The following is a 16,858-nucleotide window of genomic DNA, read 5'->3' as shown; positions in this document are numbered from 1 at the left end:
AAGAGTAACCTATATGTTTCGTATCTATAGAAATGTTTATCAGTATAAGGCGATTAGTAGTACTAATAGCCATCACTCAACTAGTTGCTTCATTTAATGCTGTTCCAGTGTTAGTAGCATCGCATCGGTTGGCAAAAGGGTTGAAAGAAGAACTCAGCGGTAGCGGTCCACAGACACCTGAGAGGGCTACCAATTTAATTAAACGCTTGGTCACAGAATGCAGTTCCGATGAATATCTAGTAATAAATCAGCCAGGATTAATTTTGGAAGATATGACTGTGAAGGAGTCGGAAAATTGGCCGTTTTTGAGACGATACCTCACGATGGCTTCCAGTGTAGTGGGAATACCCTGGGTCAGAGGCACGTTGGATTTGGATTTTATTGAGCAGTATATTATCAGCACCTGTCATGCAGAGTCTATGAATGTGGTTCATGACGATGACCAAGAGGTGGAGCAGTATATTGACACAAGAACCAGAGTCATTAAGATTGACCTTAGTGAGCTCCCACCAAGAGACGACTTGGAATTGAGATATTCGGTGATACGAGAACATGACGAGCTTATTAGGAAGATTATAAGAAAATTGCCATCTCCCCATTATACGATTATTCTTACGTCTAATATGCCGCAACACGTCCACCCAATTCCAAATACTGTGGTAGAATCCCAACCTGAAAAGTACCAGATATTTCACGATTTGGTTAATGAGCCATCGCGTGAACTAGAAATCGAAAGAAACGATAGGTTTCATAAAACGGTCGAACCATATTGGTCCCCGGACAGAAATACCGTTAAGAGATACATGGAAAATAAAAAGAAGGATGAAATACATTTTTTTGACTATGACTTATGGACAAGGAATGAAAAATTGATATTGACTATAATAGTCATGTTGTTAACATTATTTACATTTCAATTAACGAAGTTTGTCAAGGTATTGACTGAAACAGTTTTCAAAAGGGATAAAGGATTAATTACGCATACAAAGTCCGATTAAAATTTTAACGTTCAAAGGACATTTATATTTGGAATGTTAGATTGCGGTCATACAAAACCTCTGATATATAGATTTGTATTTATTACAATGTATGTTTAGTTGATTGCAAAAAATGCACACAGCTTATTAATTACACAAAATACATAACCTAGAAATCGGATTTCAAAAAAATGAGCTGATTGTTATATTAATTGCTTTATAATATATAAGTACATTTATTACGGACCATTGAAAGCCACGGAATATAAGGTGAATCAAGAAATATATCTAGTATGTCCGAATACTTGAAATTTAATTCTGTTCCCTCTGGAGAACACGAAGGAAAAAAACATATAATCATTGTGGGCGCTGGTATTATTGGAGTATGTACAGCTTATTATATTGTCAAGCATAAGAAATTTGATCCAAGTAAATACCACATAACTATAGTTGAGAGTAAGAGAGTTGCAGGTGGAGCTAGTGGTAAAGCAGGGGGATTATTGGCATTGTGGGCATTTCCGCAACAGATCGTACCATTGTCTTTTCACTTACATCAGGAATTAAGTGATTTGTATAATGGGAGTGAAGAATGGGGATATAGAAGATTAACCACAGTATCATTGGAAGGGGATATAACAAAATTACCGGAAGACAACAATGCCGCAGATAACCAAGATGGCGAGCTGACTGTTTCAGCGGCGATTAATAGTAAAACAAAAAAGAATTCGTTAAACTCTTCGAGTTCGAGGTCGAAATCCAAGTTACCCAAGGACTTAAATTGGATAAATGATCAAATTATTGATAGCTGCTCAATGTTGGGCGATACTGATACCACGGCACAAGTCCACCCATACAAGTTCACTTCATTTATATTGAAGAAAGCGGCAGAGGAGAGTAAAGGAAGCCTTGAGTTAATTCTTGGCAAAGTGAGCGAAATTACATATTCAATGGAAACTGGCGTGGCAACTGGGATTAAATATAAGCCAACAAGTCTTAAATCAAATGAGGATAAGATAGTATCATTAACAGGGGATCAAATTGTGCTATCTGTGGGTCCATGGACGTCGAAGATATTACCTGACTGTCCAATCTCGGGATTGAGAGCTCATTCGATCACAATATCACCCTATGAGGACCAACCTGTTTCACCATTTGCCATATTCACAGAACTTAAAACCGGTCCTAGATCATACATATCACCCGAAATTTATGCTAGACAAGACGAAGTATACGTTTGCGGGGAAGGTGATTCTGCTGTCGATGTCCCCGAGACAACTGACGATGTTGAGGTCGTCAAATCTAAATGTGATGAATTATTCAAACAAGTTAGTAAAATTTCCCCAAATTTAAGCAAGGGTCATATTTTGAAAAAACAGGCTTGCTATTTACCAGTTTTAGATGTTCCATCATCAAGTGGCCCATTAATCGGAGAAACCAACGTCGAAAGATTATACTTGGCATCGGGACATTCATGCTGGGGTATCAATAATGCTCCAGGCACAGGAAAAATCATGAGCGAGATTTTATTGGACGGCAAGGCACAATCAGCTAATATATCTGGTTTAAATCCTTCTCTTTATTTCGATGCCAGTGTCTTCGTTAGCGACGATGAGAATAATGACGATAATGAAAGCGATGAATTGGATGAAGAGGATGAGACATCTAATGATTAGATCACTATATGAGTAATAATTCAACATCACGAATAATTCATTAATAGCTAATTATCTTTTAAACAGCAGTCTAAGTATATAAAATGTTTAGTTTCATTTATAGACCATTATTTAAAACAGCTGCGAAATATATAATTGCACCCAAATAGCCGCTCAAGTAGGTTTTTCTTCAAATATTATAAAAAACAAGATGGAGATTCCAACAAACAATCAATTAAGTCAGGATTTGGATGATGCAAAACAATTAAACCATTCATTTGCAACATCAACACCAGCACACAAGCAAATTAACCATGAATTAACTGGGGTGCTCGTACATGACGACCAGGGCGAGAATCAAATGTCTCCTGTTAAAGCCGCCAAACGTAAAAATGTTTTGACTAAACTCTTAGCCAACCCTAATGGGAGTTCTGATTGCAAGAATGATACATTCGACTCCACATTAACATTAGAGAAACCCCTTTCACCAATTAGAACAAAACAAGATAAGCTCCATTTATCACCTTTGAAGCACGAGGTACACCAAGAACTGGAAGGGTTTAACGCTGATGATGAATTGGGCGCCTTAGCTGCAACTAAGTTCCAGCACAACCATGCTCCATTAAGTTGCGGTGTTGAAGACGAAACATTCGATGAAGCTCTCAAAAATTATGCGATCGAGAACAAGCTTTCGCTTAGTATGAGCTTTCAAGAATGGGTTGTAAAGGGATTAGAGAATGCTGAAACCCAGAGGAGGCTTATAGAAAGATTAGTGTTGAATAGACTCGTTTTGTTGCAAAGGTTTCAATATCTCAACGACACTATCAACGAATATGCAACATCGTTGGGGGCAGCCAGAGGTGACTTCGACAGCAAAGTGAAAAGGATTCATGTCCTTACTAACGAGTTTCTCAGCGATATTGCTTAACTACTACTACTTTGCTTTTATAAACATAGTTATATATTGTACAGCACCGTGTAATATTTAAAACGAGTTCTTTTTTATTAATTGCACATAAAAAGATAATACACTACATACATTATCTATCCATTTAGTTTCTCTTAGCGAAACGTCTTGGACCTCTTTGAGCAGAGATAGCAACGGTTTGGATTGGGATTTTGAAACCTAAGGTCTTGACTAAGTCAGCAGTTTCAGAGTCAACTTCTAATTGACCATTGGTGTGGGACAAGTCTAAAGCAGAAACTTCTGGAACGTATTGATCCTTTCTTTCTCTTTCTTCTTCTTGTAACTTGAAAGAAATACCTCTAACTGGACCCTTTTGAATACGCTTCATCAAGTGGGTGGTGTAACCAGCAATCTTATTTCTTAATCTCTTAGATTGAATAACGGCAATTTCGGAGGTTAATCTCTTGTTGGTTTCGAAATCTAAAGTTAATTTAGGGTAGAAACGTTCAATCAAGACCTTGGAAGCTCTCTTAACGGTTTTAGTTCTAACACGACCCTATATCTTCTGTTAGTATATGTTATTATCACTGGTGGATAAAGAACGGCCATCTACTCGACACGCATTGCAACCGAGACAGTAACATCTAATGGATTCAAATCACAAAAGCCATTGAAAATTCCCACTACCATACATTCTCATGTGTTCAGACATTGAAAGTTTTTTTCACTCTTCGATATTTGTCTACTATATCGACTGTCTTACATCTCTCGCATCAATGCCCACTATCTCGTATCCACGATGCTACTACTCTATGCTTTATTCTATGTTTTTTCCATAATAATGTTGCTTTCGTCCACTCATGCAAATTTTTATTTCTCTTTATGTCCGCATATTACGTCTCTTCTAGTGTTCTATGTGTGTCTTCGATGTCCGTGTCATATATCCCTAGTTTCAATGTATTCTTATATGTACATACCATCTTAGCTGATTAGTATTTGTAATTATAGATCAAAAAAGTATAATAACGTAAGAAAATGTATAGGATTTTCTCTTTTACTCTGCTGCAGAGGGTGGAAAAGGTGGAAAATGTGAAAAATTTTGGATTTCGCGGACCTTTGTGTCATGTCGACTATACACAGGAAAAGATAAGTAAGTTATCACGGGACGGTTGTGACTGGTTTTGTTTTTGAAATCACGCGGAATTAAGGGCTAAACCCGAGACATTGTCGTAGTCGAAAAAAGGTTACACAAAACCCCAATATATGACTTCGCGGATAATCTGACACTTAACTATGTATACTACGGTGGTGAGCGCACGGTAAAGGTTGAATCATTATAGTGTTGCACAAGGCATCATAGGTATATTTAGTAGACAAAAGGGTCTATACAACGTACAAATTAGCGTTAATACATCCAGGAACTTTTTAGGAAGCTAACGAAGATAGATTGACTATATTCCACGTTATTAGTGTTGGCGGTAGTATTGGCGGTAATATTGATAGCACACGTTTGATCAATACTGATAACAGGAGATATCGAGAAATTTTGATAGACGGTCAATTTTTGTAGTAGAAGGATACTTGCAGAAACAGAGATCGATAGGAGATATTCGGGAACACGGATATTGAGACGATACAGCTAGATTGAAGATTGGATTGAGAAACAAGAGAGATAGACAGTGGAGACGAAAGAATAGAGTCCGAACAAGATACATAAAGACTACAGAAAGGCGCAATAATGGAGAGCAAAACGAAATTGTATCATTGTGATGTGTGTTCTTCGGATTGCACGAACAGAATACGGATCCAGTGTGCGATATGTGCGGATTATGACTTGTGTGTTCCATGTTTTGCATCAGGATCGGCTACAGGTGACCACAAGCCATGGCACGATTACCAGGTGATCGAGCAGAACACCTACCCAATATTCGATAAGGACTGGGGTGCAGACGAGGAGTTGCTTTTGGTACAGGGGTGTGAGACGTTTGGCTTGGGTAACTGGCAGGACGTCGCTGATCACATCGGAAACAGATCGAAGGATGAGGTCAGGGACCACTACTTTGATATATATTTGAACTCGAAGGAATATCCGTTGCCAGAGATGGACAAGGATTTCAGTGATATCACCCCGAGCCAGTTCTTGGAACAACGGAAGGAAAGATTGGAATTCCGCAGGAACATGCCTTTGCCACCTCCCAAAACCAAAACGGTGGCTTCGGTGCCATTATGTCACGAAATCCAAGGGTTTATGCCTGGTAGACTCGAGTTTGATGTTGAGGCCGAAAATGATGCAGAGGTGCCCGTTAAGGATATGGTGTTTGATCCTGAGGACTCTCTTGGAGATATCGAGGTCAAATTAACAATTTTAGACATTTACAACTCGCGGTTGACTACTAGAGCAGAGCGAAAGCGTGTGCTTATTTTAAACAACTTGTTGGAGTACCGGAAAAATATTGGTATTGATAAACGGAAGTCGAAAGAGGAAAAAGATCTCTTAAAGAAAATCAATGCATTCATCAGAATTCTCACTCCTGAAGATTTCAATGAGTTTAGTAGAGATATTCTCACAGAACTTAAGTGCCGTATCAGAATACTGCAGTTGCAACACTGGAGGCGTAACGGTATCACCACTATTGAGGATGGTGGTAAGTTCGAAAAGGACAAGTTGATCAGAATGGCACATTATCAACGTATGGGCAATGGTTCCGGTTTGAATGGGAGAAACTCAGGAGCAATGGGCGGCCACACCCCAATCCCTTCCAATGGGCGCAAGAACCACTCGTTGGCTAACTCCCCACAGCCAGAATTCAAGCCAAAAGTTGGTAATACAAGAGCCCCGTTGGATATTTCACATGCTGCGGATTTCGATTTGCTTTCAAACGAAGAAAAGCAATTGTGTGCTACTTTGAGGATCCTTCCAAAACCTTATCTTGCAATTAAGAATCAATTAATGAAGGAAGCAGTTAAGAACAACGGTATTCTTAAGAAAAAGGATGCTAGACAATCATTGAAAATTGATGTCAACAAGGCATCTAAGATCTATGAGTTCTTCGTGCAAATGGGTTGGTGTTCTCAGGGGTAAATAGATGGATTTGTATTATAGTTGTTGTATTATATCGAATAGAGGTTTTTCTAGAAACGGACGTGCATATTGTGTAGACGCGGAATTTTTCATTGATCATCAATACTGCTATACGCAATCTTATAGTTGATTTCATTCTAGTATTGAATTGTATCTTTAATAAATAATAATGAAGTTATTACATATCTTCAGCGGACTAGTATTAGTACAAAGGGCCATTGGACAGTTTTTCCCATTGGACAGAAATGGGGAAATTCCTTTAGAAATTAAACCATATGAACAAGGTCAAGAGGTATTTATAGATTGTATTTCAAGAAATATTGAAAACGGTGAACATATTTTCGATGATAAAGATAAAATCATATACGTACCATTTCCAAACTGTAAGGAAACCGGTAAACCATTTTCCCTTAAATACGGAGTCAACGAGGACGTGAACTGTACGATTGGGTTTACTGATGAATTATACCACTTATTCCAATTATACATACACGAAGATGCACCATTTAGTTGTCGTATCCCATTGAGTAGCGAGCCATATTATCTTGAAAAGGGAGGAGCATATGTTCCTTTGACATTTAACTTCAGGGGTGAAATTCATGATTCGCATTTGGACGTCGATAGTTCTATGAACCTTATGGTAACTAAACCATCGAACAACATTCCTCAACAAAACACTGTAATAAGTGCCATTGCTTGGTCATCAAGCACAAATACTACAAGAGTGGTGATCGGGAACTACTTAACACTTAATTTTGCGGTCAGATGGTTGGATGGGTTGAAGAACTACGGATCGCAAGCTGAATCTTTTTCTAATAATGGTTTACCATTTTCAGATGGTTTCTACAGATTCCCACTTAAATTTATTGCCATGTCCTACTCATTATTTTTGACTTACATGGGTCTTGCGTGCACCCTTACAAGTGCAATTGTATTAGCATTCAGTTATCGCTTGTTGACCACTAAAATTTCTAAAAATATGTATAAGAGTTTGGATACAGAAGCTGGCTTTGCTAAACAAGATTGATATATATATGTATATATATAATATTCTAAATAGTACGGCACTTCTTAATAATTGCACGTAATAAAGTATCAATTCTTTCTGAAGGCTTTTCAGTAGTAGAATGAAGGAATCTGTCAGTCAAAAATTCGGTGTATGTATTAATAAGTGTTTCCTTCTGTTTCGAATCATTAAGTTTCAACTTATATGCAATAAATTTGTTGACTGATAATTGTAATAATTCAGATAAGCTTTCGTTATTGATTTCAACATTTCTGATGGGTAAGGTAATATCAATAATCAATGTCCTCAAATCATTTGGATAGTTAGTTTGTACATAATTTAAGACATGTGAATATAAGTAATCTCTATTCAAATCACTGAATTTATCAAAAAGCGTCATAAATTGATTTATAATTTCAAATGCTTTATCATCTCTTTTAGAAGCAGCAGCATCTTTTGGAACAGCCTTTAATATTTCGGGAATACATAAATCAAAAACTGTTAATGCTACATCCCCTTTCAATGCTGGATTAGTTTCGGGATTACCCAACATGTTCATATCCGCTTCTGGTAAATGTGTTAATTCTTCCTTCATTTCATCATCTCCTGTTGGCAAGCTAATGGTGTCACCATCAAGATCATCATTAGAGTCAGATGTAGAAATAGCCTTATCTAATTTTGTCTTTTCGTTATCCATTTCTTCCTTTTGTTGTTTGTCAGTAATTAAGCCAAGAACCTTTCTTCTTGCCAATAACCTTGAAATGTATGTTAATTCGAATTGAGCATATGAGATCCATAAGTCAAACGAATCAGGATTTAATCTTAAACCTCTTTGGAATAAAACTCTAGCACCTTTGGCATTGGAATTGGTTTCAAATTCGTATTTAGCTGCGGATAACCACGCATCGATATTTCTTGGTTGTAATTGCAATAAACGTGAATAAACTTTATAGATCAACTTAATTGCACCATTTGCCTTTGCAAATTTCAAATATTGTGACCATATGTTCATGTCGCCGGGGTATCTTTTAGTAGCTCTATCATATATAAATAAAATTCTTCTAGATCCTGCCCAATCCGACAAACTAGGTTTCGTATCAATGAGTCCTACCTTGTTTAATCTGTTATATCTCTTCTTTCTCAACTTCTCAACGTTGGTTTCAAACTCTGCGTATTTTAAGAAATCTCTTGGCTTTGACCCTCTTCCTTGAATTCTATGCTCAAAATCGGTTCTTCTCCTCATGATCATGGTGATTTCATTCTTATCATAAATCCCTTTTCTCTTTAAATCTTCCAACTCTGGAACTGATTGTTCCAAGTAGTATCTAACTTTCTCCGCCATTACTCTATTTAATCTTATGAAGCTATGTCTTACTTACTAGAAGATCTTTATTCTGACATTGAGAGATGAGCTGATTGAAAAATTATGAGTCGTGCAAAATGATCAAAACCATTACAGACGATTAGATCAAGTATGAATAATAGAAGTATTAGGAGTATTCCAGTAAAGAAGTCATTGAATACCTACTAAACTAACACTCTTGAATGTGATCTAAAATTTACAAGGCATCGATTTACCATCATAAGATCAATCCCAAAAAAACACTGCAAATGCAACACTGAGTATCTAATACCCGTATAGCGAAAATCAAAAAAAAAAAGACAAATGCTCTAGGAGGGGTTTGAACCCACGACCGTCGCGTTCCTCACACGACCGTGACTTATGGTATAACCAAATCGTCGTAATACGGCTATAAGCACGAAGCGCTAACCTCTGCGCCACTAGAGCACCTGTTAAGGGTAATTTCTAATAAATATACTTATACCCTATCATTTCTCAAAATGTTATTTTATCTTATATATATACATATATAATTTCAGTTAATTGATTAATGGTTAATTATTAATCCCTTCATGATGCAATGGAATTGTTTCTATGACTAATTGTATTATATCATTGTAATGAATCACGTATATTAATATGTATGTAGCTTGTTAGATTTGACCACTGGCAAAAGTGTAGCAAACCTTCAGATGAGTAAAATGAGGTTTAATTAATTAGAGATGTATGATTTAGGGCATATTAGCTAATGACAGGCCATAGAAGATTCAGTGGGTTCGGTAAGTGACCCCCATATGTTGTTTCCTATTGCAGCACCGATAACTACGGCTATCATATACCACCCATTGTAGGTCATAAACACCAACATTAGCATAAAAGAGTATCCCACTTGAAAGCCGTAGAATAATGACCGCTTCAATTTGTACTGAGTTATAGCCAGGGAGTTAGAATTGGAAGTTGCACCCAATACAAGATTGATGTGGCCTTTCTCCCACTTGGTAAACCAAAACTTAGCGAATTCGTATCCCATCCCTAGAAGGACAATTGCTATAAAAGATAATATGAAGTCGGTCAACGACTTCACATGCCACCATTTATATATAATACAGGTATTTTCCCAGTCCCAGGTAAAGATCATCTAGATAATTGTTAATACGTGGTTTTTCAGAGGAGGAGAACAAGAACATACATTCATAGAACACATGTCACCATGGTCCATTCCAGGCATCGAATGGTCCATAGTCAGCGAAGACATTGCGTTATCCATATGATTTGAGTGATCCATAATTGAGTATTTATAGTGTATAATATTTAGGAGAACAGGTAATCGTTAAAATTTTGGAAATGCGAGAATTCTATAACAATTTGCAATAGTGTTAGTTGTTCGTCATGAAGATAATTAATAGGGAAGAAAGAGAGGCACATGCTACTTACCTAGCAACGGAAGGGGCTAAAGGACTCTTTTATGGATCTATTCTTTCCTTGGGTCTTTTCAATTTTTTGAGAATACGACATCCAGCTAAATTCAAGTCATTCAGTACAAGTATTAAAACATGTATATTGATCATGCCTACTATCGGATCCTGTGCATTTTGGGCTGATCAGGGGTCAGTAACTTTTGATAGAAAAATGCATTCGTATGGTGGTGGAGCCAAGATCTTAGAAGATTTCAGAAGATGGAAAGCAATGTCAACATCTGAAAAAACTGTTACGATTGTGAAAGATAACAAATACAAGATACTCATAGGTACATGGTTAGGTTCCCTTTATGGGAAATGGGCCTATGTAGAGAATAACAGAATAATGGATGCTACGCAAAAGGCTGTCAGAATTAAGAACTTTGGTATTGCCAGTACTGGGATTCTTGCATTGGGTATATTTTCGCTTATTATGAACGGAAGATATCCCAAGTCACAATCTTCTAGTGCTAGCAAAGAATAGACTGATACTTTATCTTTATCAATACATAAATCAACCTGTCAATTAATGCTATAATCCAGCCATAATGCAGGTATCATAGCTATTCAATAAATTTCTGTTCCTCCCAGCAGGATTGAGCTTTATATATATTGATGATTCTATCTATGGTTATATGTGCTGGTGGTTCTCTCTATGGTTGACCACCCATAAAACGTAAATAATCTAATAAACTCACCTAAGACGTACATTAAATATTGGTGTCATCTCTTTAACCTTTTTCCAGTTGCGCTATTTCTCTTATTTCTTTTCCCTCTTTCTCTCTCATACATCCACTCGTAAGATAGGGACAATAACCGATAAACAGCTCCTGTAGTCCAGTCCATATATCAAGTAGTCTTCTAGTTATAGCTAGAAGCATTTTGCAATTTGTGTCACGTGTAGTATCATCTGCCAATTCATCGGGTTAACCAAATTTTCTGTGAATACTGATTCATAATACCTATAGATGAATATACTCTTTATAAGGTTTGTTTGACCCTAGTGCTAGTATTGATAAGTTGGAATGCCTCCAAAGAATAAGAAGCAAAAGGAGATTGTTCAGGATGATCGTTTTCAAGCGATTGTATTAACAGATTCATTTGAAACCAGATTCATGCCTTTGACATCTGTTCTACCACGATGCTTATTACCCTTAGCTAACGTCCCTTTAATTGAATATACATTGGAATTCTTAGCTAACGCTGGGGTAAATGAAGTGTACTTAATGTGCTCTTCGCATGCTGACCAAATCCAAGAATATATTGAAAAGTCAAAATGGTCATCGAAAACTTCACCTTTTAAGATTAGTACCATTATGTCTTTGGAATCTAGGTCTGTTGGGGATGCAATGAGAGATTTAGACAATAGAGGGTTGATTTCAGGGGATTTTTTGTTGGTTTCCGGTGATGTAGTGACTAATATCGATTTTGAAAAGGCCATGAATGCTCACAAGCAAAGAAAGCAAACGGATAAAGATCATATTGTAACAATGGTGTTAACACCTGCTAGTCCATTGCACCGTACAAGATCACAAGTTGATCCGGCCACTTTTATTTTGGATAAGGATACTGGGAAATGTGTATTTTACCAAGGTATTCCACCGGTTGATGGTAAGAGAAGCAGCATAAATATCGATCCCGAATTATTAGAGGATATCGAAGATGAAATGGTTATTAGAAATGATTTAATTGATTGTTGCGTTGATATTTGCACTCCACATGTACCACAAATTTTCCAAGAGAATTTTGATTACCAATATTTAAGAAGTGATTTTGTCAAAGGTGTTTTGACGTCTGATTTATTGAAGAAAACCATCTATGCCTATATTACTGATGGATCTGAATATGCTGCAAGAGTAGAAAGTTGGGCAACCTATGATGCTATTTCACAAGATGTCTTGGCCAGGTGGTGCTACCCATTAGTTCCTGATTCAAACTTGTTGGAAAGCAATTCTTATAGCTATGAATTCAATCACATCTATAAAGAGGATAAAGTTATTTTGGCGCAATCTTGCAAAATAGGCAGTTGTACATCCATTGGTACCAATTCATCTGTGGGAGAAGGTACATCTATCAAAAAGTCTGTCATTGGTAGAAATTGTCAAATTGGTAACAACGTTATTATTAATAACTCCTACGTTTGGGATAATGCTATAATTAAGGATAACTCAATTATCGATCACAGTATCATTGCTGGAAATGCTGAAATTGGTAACGACGTTACATTAAATCCAGGAACAGTCATTGGTTATAATGTGGTTATCGGGGATGGCATACATCTTTCAAATAATACCAGAGTTGTAGAAAAGCCGATCGATAGAAATGACGAATCTTTTGAACTGAGTCCTTCATTCGATAGTGACGAAGAAGATGGAAAGACTAATGGTGGTAAAACTTCAAATACTGAACAGATTGTAAATGATGTAGATGTGGTTGGGGACAACGGTGTCGGTTTCTTATACGTGTCAGACAACGAATTTGACGAAGAATCTGATTCAGAATATGGCGTATCACAAAACTATTCCGGTATAATTTATCAAATGCAATCATTAAATGTTTCTGATGATTCTATTGCATCCGTTTCTAATGCTAAGGCCAAGAAGCACCACCGTCGTACTTCATCAAGAAATAGAAGATTATCGTCAGCTTCAATGGTATCAACTGATTACGAAGGCGGCGTATTTTCCGAAGAAGAAGAAGAAGATTTTGAAAAAGAAGCTATTGCAACTGTTGACAGATCCATGGAGAACAACCACGATTTGGATACCGCATTATTGGAATTGAATACCTTGAGAATGTCCATGAATGTTACTTATCATGATGTCAGATTAGCTACTTCCAAAGCATTAATCCACAAAATTGTCCATTTTATCACTACTGATACCTTGGATGTTAAAGAGGCAACAGAAAAAATTTTCAACAAGTGGGGGTTGTTATTCAAGAGACAAGTATTCGAAGAATTCGAACAAGTCGACTTATTGCAAATCATACAAGAAATATGTTCCAAAGTGGATAAATCGTACAATCAAAAGATTTTATTCATGGCACTTAACATATTGTACAATCAAGATATAGTAGAAGAGGAAAATATCTATAAATGGTGGGATTCAGAATCGTCTACTGCCAATGATGATTTGGTTCAAGTTAGAACTTTGACTGGTAAATGGGTCGATTGGTTAAGAGAAGCCGAGGAAGAAAGTGAGGAAGAAAGTGATTGATTTCTCATACCATATATAATTAATAGACAATGAATATATCAATAATCTTTGTAGTATTAACACTATGATAGTCGTATGTTTTTGAATGGAAATTGATGAAAAAAAGAGAATTTTCGTTTCTCCGGTATATAAAAGTTATACGACGAGATCAGCATGTGAGTGGTGCCATAAATATTGATTTTAGATACATAAATACGTTCATTTTTCATCTGTTCAAACGTGTTGGAGTTATATTAGGATATCAGGTAGAATTAATGATGAGTGTTAACGACATTTATGATGTTATTGTGGTTGGAGCTGGTGTTGTAGGTCCTACTATAGCAACAGCTCTCGCAAGACAAGGCAGGCGAGTTTTGATCATTGAAAGAGATTGGTCTACACCCGACAGAATCGTAGGAGAATTATTACAACCTGGAGGGGTTAAAGCATTAAAGGATCTTGGTATGATTCAGGCTATAAACAATATTGAAGCTATTCATGTTACAGGGTATTACGTTAAATATGGTGGACAAATAGTTCGATTAGACTACCCAGATAAACAGGATGCAATGAAAACGAGCCCTGCCAAGCTGGTACCAGACTGTGTCTTTGATGGTAACGATAAGATGAAGAGCGATTATACTTTGAGTTCGAAGGACTGGGAAGAAGACGAACGTGTTCGAGGTGTTGCGTTTCACAATGGAGAATTTTTGATGAATTTGAGAGCGATGGTTAAAAGTGAACCTAACGTGACATGGGTTGAAGGCACGGCTACCAAGATACTTAGAGATGAAGAAAATCCTAGTATAGTTACAGGTGTTTTAGTCAAGCAAAACCTGGAACTTAAGACATACTCAGCTAAATTAACTATAAGTTGCGATGGAATATATTCAAAATTTAGAAAAGAACTTTGTGCCGAAAATGTACCAGTAGTAGGGTCTTATTTTGTTGGTTTAAAGCTTGTCGATGCAAAATTGCCTATGCCCAACCGTGGACATGTCATATTAGGATCGCATGCTCCCATCTTGATATACCAAATATCACCACACGAAACAAGAATATTGTGTGCTTACAGGTCTACCAAACCACCTTCTCAAACAAACGATGAATTGTATAATTATCTTCGTGACGAAGTATTACCTGCGTTACCCAAAGAAACCCAACCGTCGTTCGAAAAGGCCTTGGAGACAAGAAAATTTAGAGCGATGCCTAATCAGTATTTACCGGCAGTAAAGCAGGGGAAAGAGACTAAGGGCTTAATTATGTTAGGGGATTCTCTTAATATGAGACATCCTTTGACTGGGGGAGGAATGACCGTCGGATTAAATGACAGTGCGTTACTTGCTAAATTATTACATCCAAGATACATAGAGGACTTGGACAACCACGAAATATTAACCAAACAATTAAGTACATTCCATAAGAAGCGTAAGAATCTTGATGCTGTGCTTAATACCTTATCTATAGCCTTGTACACTTTGTTCGCTGCCGACAAAAATGCTTTAATGATTTTACAAAAAGGCTGTTTCAAATATTTTGTTCTCGGAGGTGACTGCGTATCAGGTCCAATTGGATTGTTATCAGGAATTTTACCTTTCCCTATGTTGTTATTCAACCATTTCTTCAGTGTGGCCTTCTATGCAATTTACTGCAACTTTATAGACAGAGGCCTTTTAGGATTTCCTATTGCCTTAATTGAAGCATTCGATACCATTTTCACTGCTATAATTGTTTTCACGCCTTACTTGTGGAAAGAGTTGGTTTATTAGCTATATAGATTACTTAATTAGATTATATCAAATCCTTCTAAATACTGTAATTATCCAGATAATGAATGGCTATATGACTTTTATATAGTCACGTGATCCGTCAAAAAGCCATTAGCAACTAATACAAGAAACGGAAGCTATTGTATTAGTACAATAATTAAAAGACGATATAATTATCATTTGGTCGATTGTAAGTAAGTGATATAATCGATAATGCCGTCAATGGATGATAGAACTCCTTTAGTTGGGGAAAACCAAACTAGATCTTTAGCGAATACCAAAGCCTCCGTGCTGCGTGTTTTCGTGAAGACTCTCAAGTCTTCACCAGTCAATTACCTTTTAGTGTTTGTTCCATTGGGGATCTTAGCTGAGTATTTAAAATGGTCCGCTAATGCAGTTTTCTGGTTGAACTTTTTTGCTATTGTGCCTTTGGCTTCGTTATTAGCGTTCGCTACAGAAGAATTATCCGAGAATGTTGGCCAGACTATTGGAGGGTTATTGAATGCTACTTTTGGTAATGCTGTGGAATTGATTGTTTCTATCATTGCATTGAAGGAAAATCAAGTCAGAATTGTTCAGGCAAGTATGTTGGGTTCCATTTTGTCGAATTTGTTATTAGTTTTAGGGTGCTGTTTTATTGCAGGAGGGATCACAAGAGTGCAACAGACATTCAATCAGACAGTTGCCCAGACCATGTCATCCTTGATGGCATTGGCTACTGCAGGTTTATTGATTCCAGCTGCTTTCCATGCTACATTACCACCCCCAAAGGGCAAACATGGGTTCCCAGAACCAGGGTCGTCCGACACGTTAATCCTTTCGTTGTCTAGAGGTGTTTCGGTTATCTTATTGATTGTCTACATCTTATATTTGTTATTCCAATTGAAGACCCACAAGTCTTTATTCGAGGAGCAAGCACAGGAAGCTGACGATGGTATCATCACCACCAGCTTACCTCCAGATGAAAATGATGCCAAGCCAGAAGAGCAAAAGTTATCAGTTTTCAGCTCTGTGGTAGTATTGTGTATCGCAACCCTTTTGGTCTCATTCTGTGCTGATTACTTGGTGGGCTCCATTGATGATATTGTCGAGTCGTCCGGATTATCAAAGACCTTCATTGGTTTGATCATCATCCCAATCGTCGGTAATGCAGCTGAGCACGTCACGGCGATCATTGTTGCCATGAAGGACAAGATGGACTTGGCCATTGGTGTCGCTGTTGGTTCCTCGTTACAAATCGCCATCTTTGTCACCCCCTTCATGGTTTTGGTCGGATGGGTGATCGATGTCCCCATGTCGTTGTACTTCAGCACTTTCGAAACCGCTATTTTGTTCGTTTCTGTATTTATTACCAATTTGGTCATCTTAGATGGTGAACTGAACTGGCTAGAAGGTGCAATGTTGCTCAGTACATACCTTATTGTGGCCCTTGCATTCTTCTACTACCCAGACAATGTCATTAATTAATC

General features: G+C 37.2%; 12 protein-coding genes across 12 annotated transcripts; 9 read left to right on the top strand and 3 right to left on the bottom strand.

Moving 5' to 3' along the window:
* Window positions 1-32: 32 nt before the first annotated feature.
* On the top strand, window positions 33-998 carry BIG1 (Big1p; the record flags this gene model as incomplete). The annotated part of the gene is made up of 1 exon (XM_015611749.1): window positions 33-998. One exon carries the CDS (start codon window positions 33-35, stop codon window positions 996-998), a length of 966 nt encoding a protein of 321 aa, XP_015467457.1.
* Window positions 999-1,270: 272 nt separating this feature from the next.
* On the top strand, window positions 1,271-2,650 carry AC631_02919 (uncharacterized protein; the record flags this gene model as incomplete). The annotated part of the gene is made up of 1 exon (XM_015611748.1): window positions 1,271-2,650. The coding sequence occupies one exon, from the start codon at window positions 1,271-1,273 to the stop codon at window positions 2,648-2,650; it is 1,380 nt and encodes a 459-aa protein (XP_015467456.1).
* A 190-nt stretch (window positions 2,651-2,840) lies between these two features.
* On the top strand, window positions 2,841-3,557 carry AC631_02918 (uncharacterized protein; the record flags this gene model as incomplete). The annotated part of the gene is made up of 1 exon (XM_015611747.1): window positions 2,841-3,557. One exon carries the CDS (start codon window positions 2,841-2,843, stop codon window positions 3,555-3,557), a length of 717 nt encoding a protein of 238 aa, XP_015467455.1.
* A 124-nt stretch (window positions 3,558-3,681) lies between these two features.
* On the bottom strand, window positions 3,682-4,516 carry RPS17B (40S ribosomal protein eS17; the record flags this gene model as incomplete). Its single annotated transcript, XM_015611746.1, has 2 exons — window positions 3,682-4,092; window positions 4,514-4,516. 2 exons carry the CDS (start codon window positions 4,514-4,516, stop codon window positions 3,682-3,684), a joined length of 414 nt encoding a protein of 137 aa, XP_015467454.1.
* A 758-nt stretch (window positions 4,517-5,274) lies between these two features.
* Window positions 5,275-6,618, top strand: ADA2 (chromatin-binding transcription regulator; the record flags this gene model as incomplete). Its single annotated transcript, XM_015611745.1, has 1 exon — window positions 5,275-6,618. One exon carries the CDS (start codon window positions 5,275-5,277, stop codon window positions 6,616-6,618), a length of 1,344 nt encoding a protein of 447 aa, XP_015467453.1.
* A 169-nt stretch (window positions 6,619-6,787) lies between these two features.
* AC631_02915 (uncharacterized protein) lies at window positions 6,788-7,645 on the top strand (the record flags this gene model as incomplete). The annotated part of the gene is made up of 1 exon (XM_015611744.1): window positions 6,788-7,645. One exon carries the CDS (start codon window positions 6,788-6,790, stop codon window positions 7,643-7,645), a length of 858 nt encoding a protein of 285 aa, XP_015467452.1.
* Window positions 7,646-7,670: 25 nt separating this feature from the next.
* On the bottom strand, window positions 7,671-8,966 carry AC631_02914 (snoRNA-binding rRNA-processing protein; the record flags this gene model as incomplete). Its single annotated transcript, XM_015611743.1, has 1 exon — window positions 7,671-8,966. One exon carries the CDS (start codon window positions 8,964-8,966, stop codon window positions 7,671-7,673), a length of 1,296 nt encoding a protein of 431 aa, XP_015467451.1.
* A 745-nt stretch (window positions 8,967-9,711) lies between these two features.
* Window positions 9,712-9,996, bottom strand: CTR2 (low-affinity Cu transporter; the record flags this gene model as incomplete). The annotated part of the gene is made up of 1 exon (XM_015611742.1): window positions 9,712-9,996. The coding sequence occupies one exon, from the start codon at window positions 9,994-9,996 to the stop codon at window positions 9,712-9,714; it is 285 nt and encodes a 94-aa protein (XP_015467450.1).
* Window positions 9,997-10,532: 536 nt separating this feature from the next.
* AC631_02912 (uncharacterized protein) lies at window positions 10,533-10,907 on the top strand (the record flags this gene model as incomplete). Its single annotated transcript, XM_015611741.1, has 1 exon — window positions 10,533-10,907. The coding sequence occupies one exon, from the start codon at window positions 10,533-10,535 to the stop codon at window positions 10,905-10,907; it is 375 nt and encodes a 124-aa protein (XP_015467449.1).
* Window positions 10,908-11,448: 541 nt separating this feature from the next.
* GCD6 (translation initiation factor eIF2B catalytic subunit epsilon) lies at window positions 11,449-13,641 on the top strand (the record flags this gene model as incomplete). The annotated part of the gene is made up of 1 exon (XM_015611740.1): window positions 11,449-13,641. One exon carries the CDS (start codon window positions 11,449-11,451, stop codon window positions 13,639-13,641), a length of 2,193 nt encoding a protein of 730 aa, XP_015467448.1.
* Window positions 13,642-13,898: 257 nt separating this feature from the next.
* ERG1 (squalene monooxygenase) lies at window positions 13,899-15,389 on the top strand (the record flags this gene model as incomplete). Its single annotated transcript, XM_015611739.1, has 1 exon — window positions 13,899-15,389. The coding sequence occupies one exon, from the start codon at window positions 13,899-13,901 to the stop codon at window positions 15,387-15,389; it is 1,491 nt and encodes a 496-aa protein (XP_015467447.1).
* A 213-nt stretch (window positions 15,390-15,602) lies between these two features.
* On the top strand, window positions 15,603-16,856 carry VCX1 (Vcx1p; the record flags this gene model as incomplete). The annotated part of the gene is made up of 1 exon (XM_015611738.1): window positions 15,603-16,856. The coding sequence occupies one exon, from the start codon at window positions 15,603-15,605 to the stop codon at window positions 16,854-16,856; it is 1,254 nt and encodes a 417-aa protein (XP_015467446.1).
* Between the last annotated feature and the right edge of the window lie 2 nt (window positions 16,857-16,858).

The sequence above is a fragment of the Debaryomyces fabryi genome (genome assembly GCF_001447935.2).
Source record: "Debaryomyces fabryi strain CBS 789 chromosome Unknown contig00056, whole genome shotgun sequence".
NCBI classification, from domain to species: domain Eukaryota; kingdom Fungi; phylum Ascomycota; class Pichiomycetes; order Serinales; family Debaryomycetaceae; genus Debaryomyces; species Debaryomyces fabryi.
This window is presented reverse-complemented; position numbering and strand designations above follow the sequence as displayed.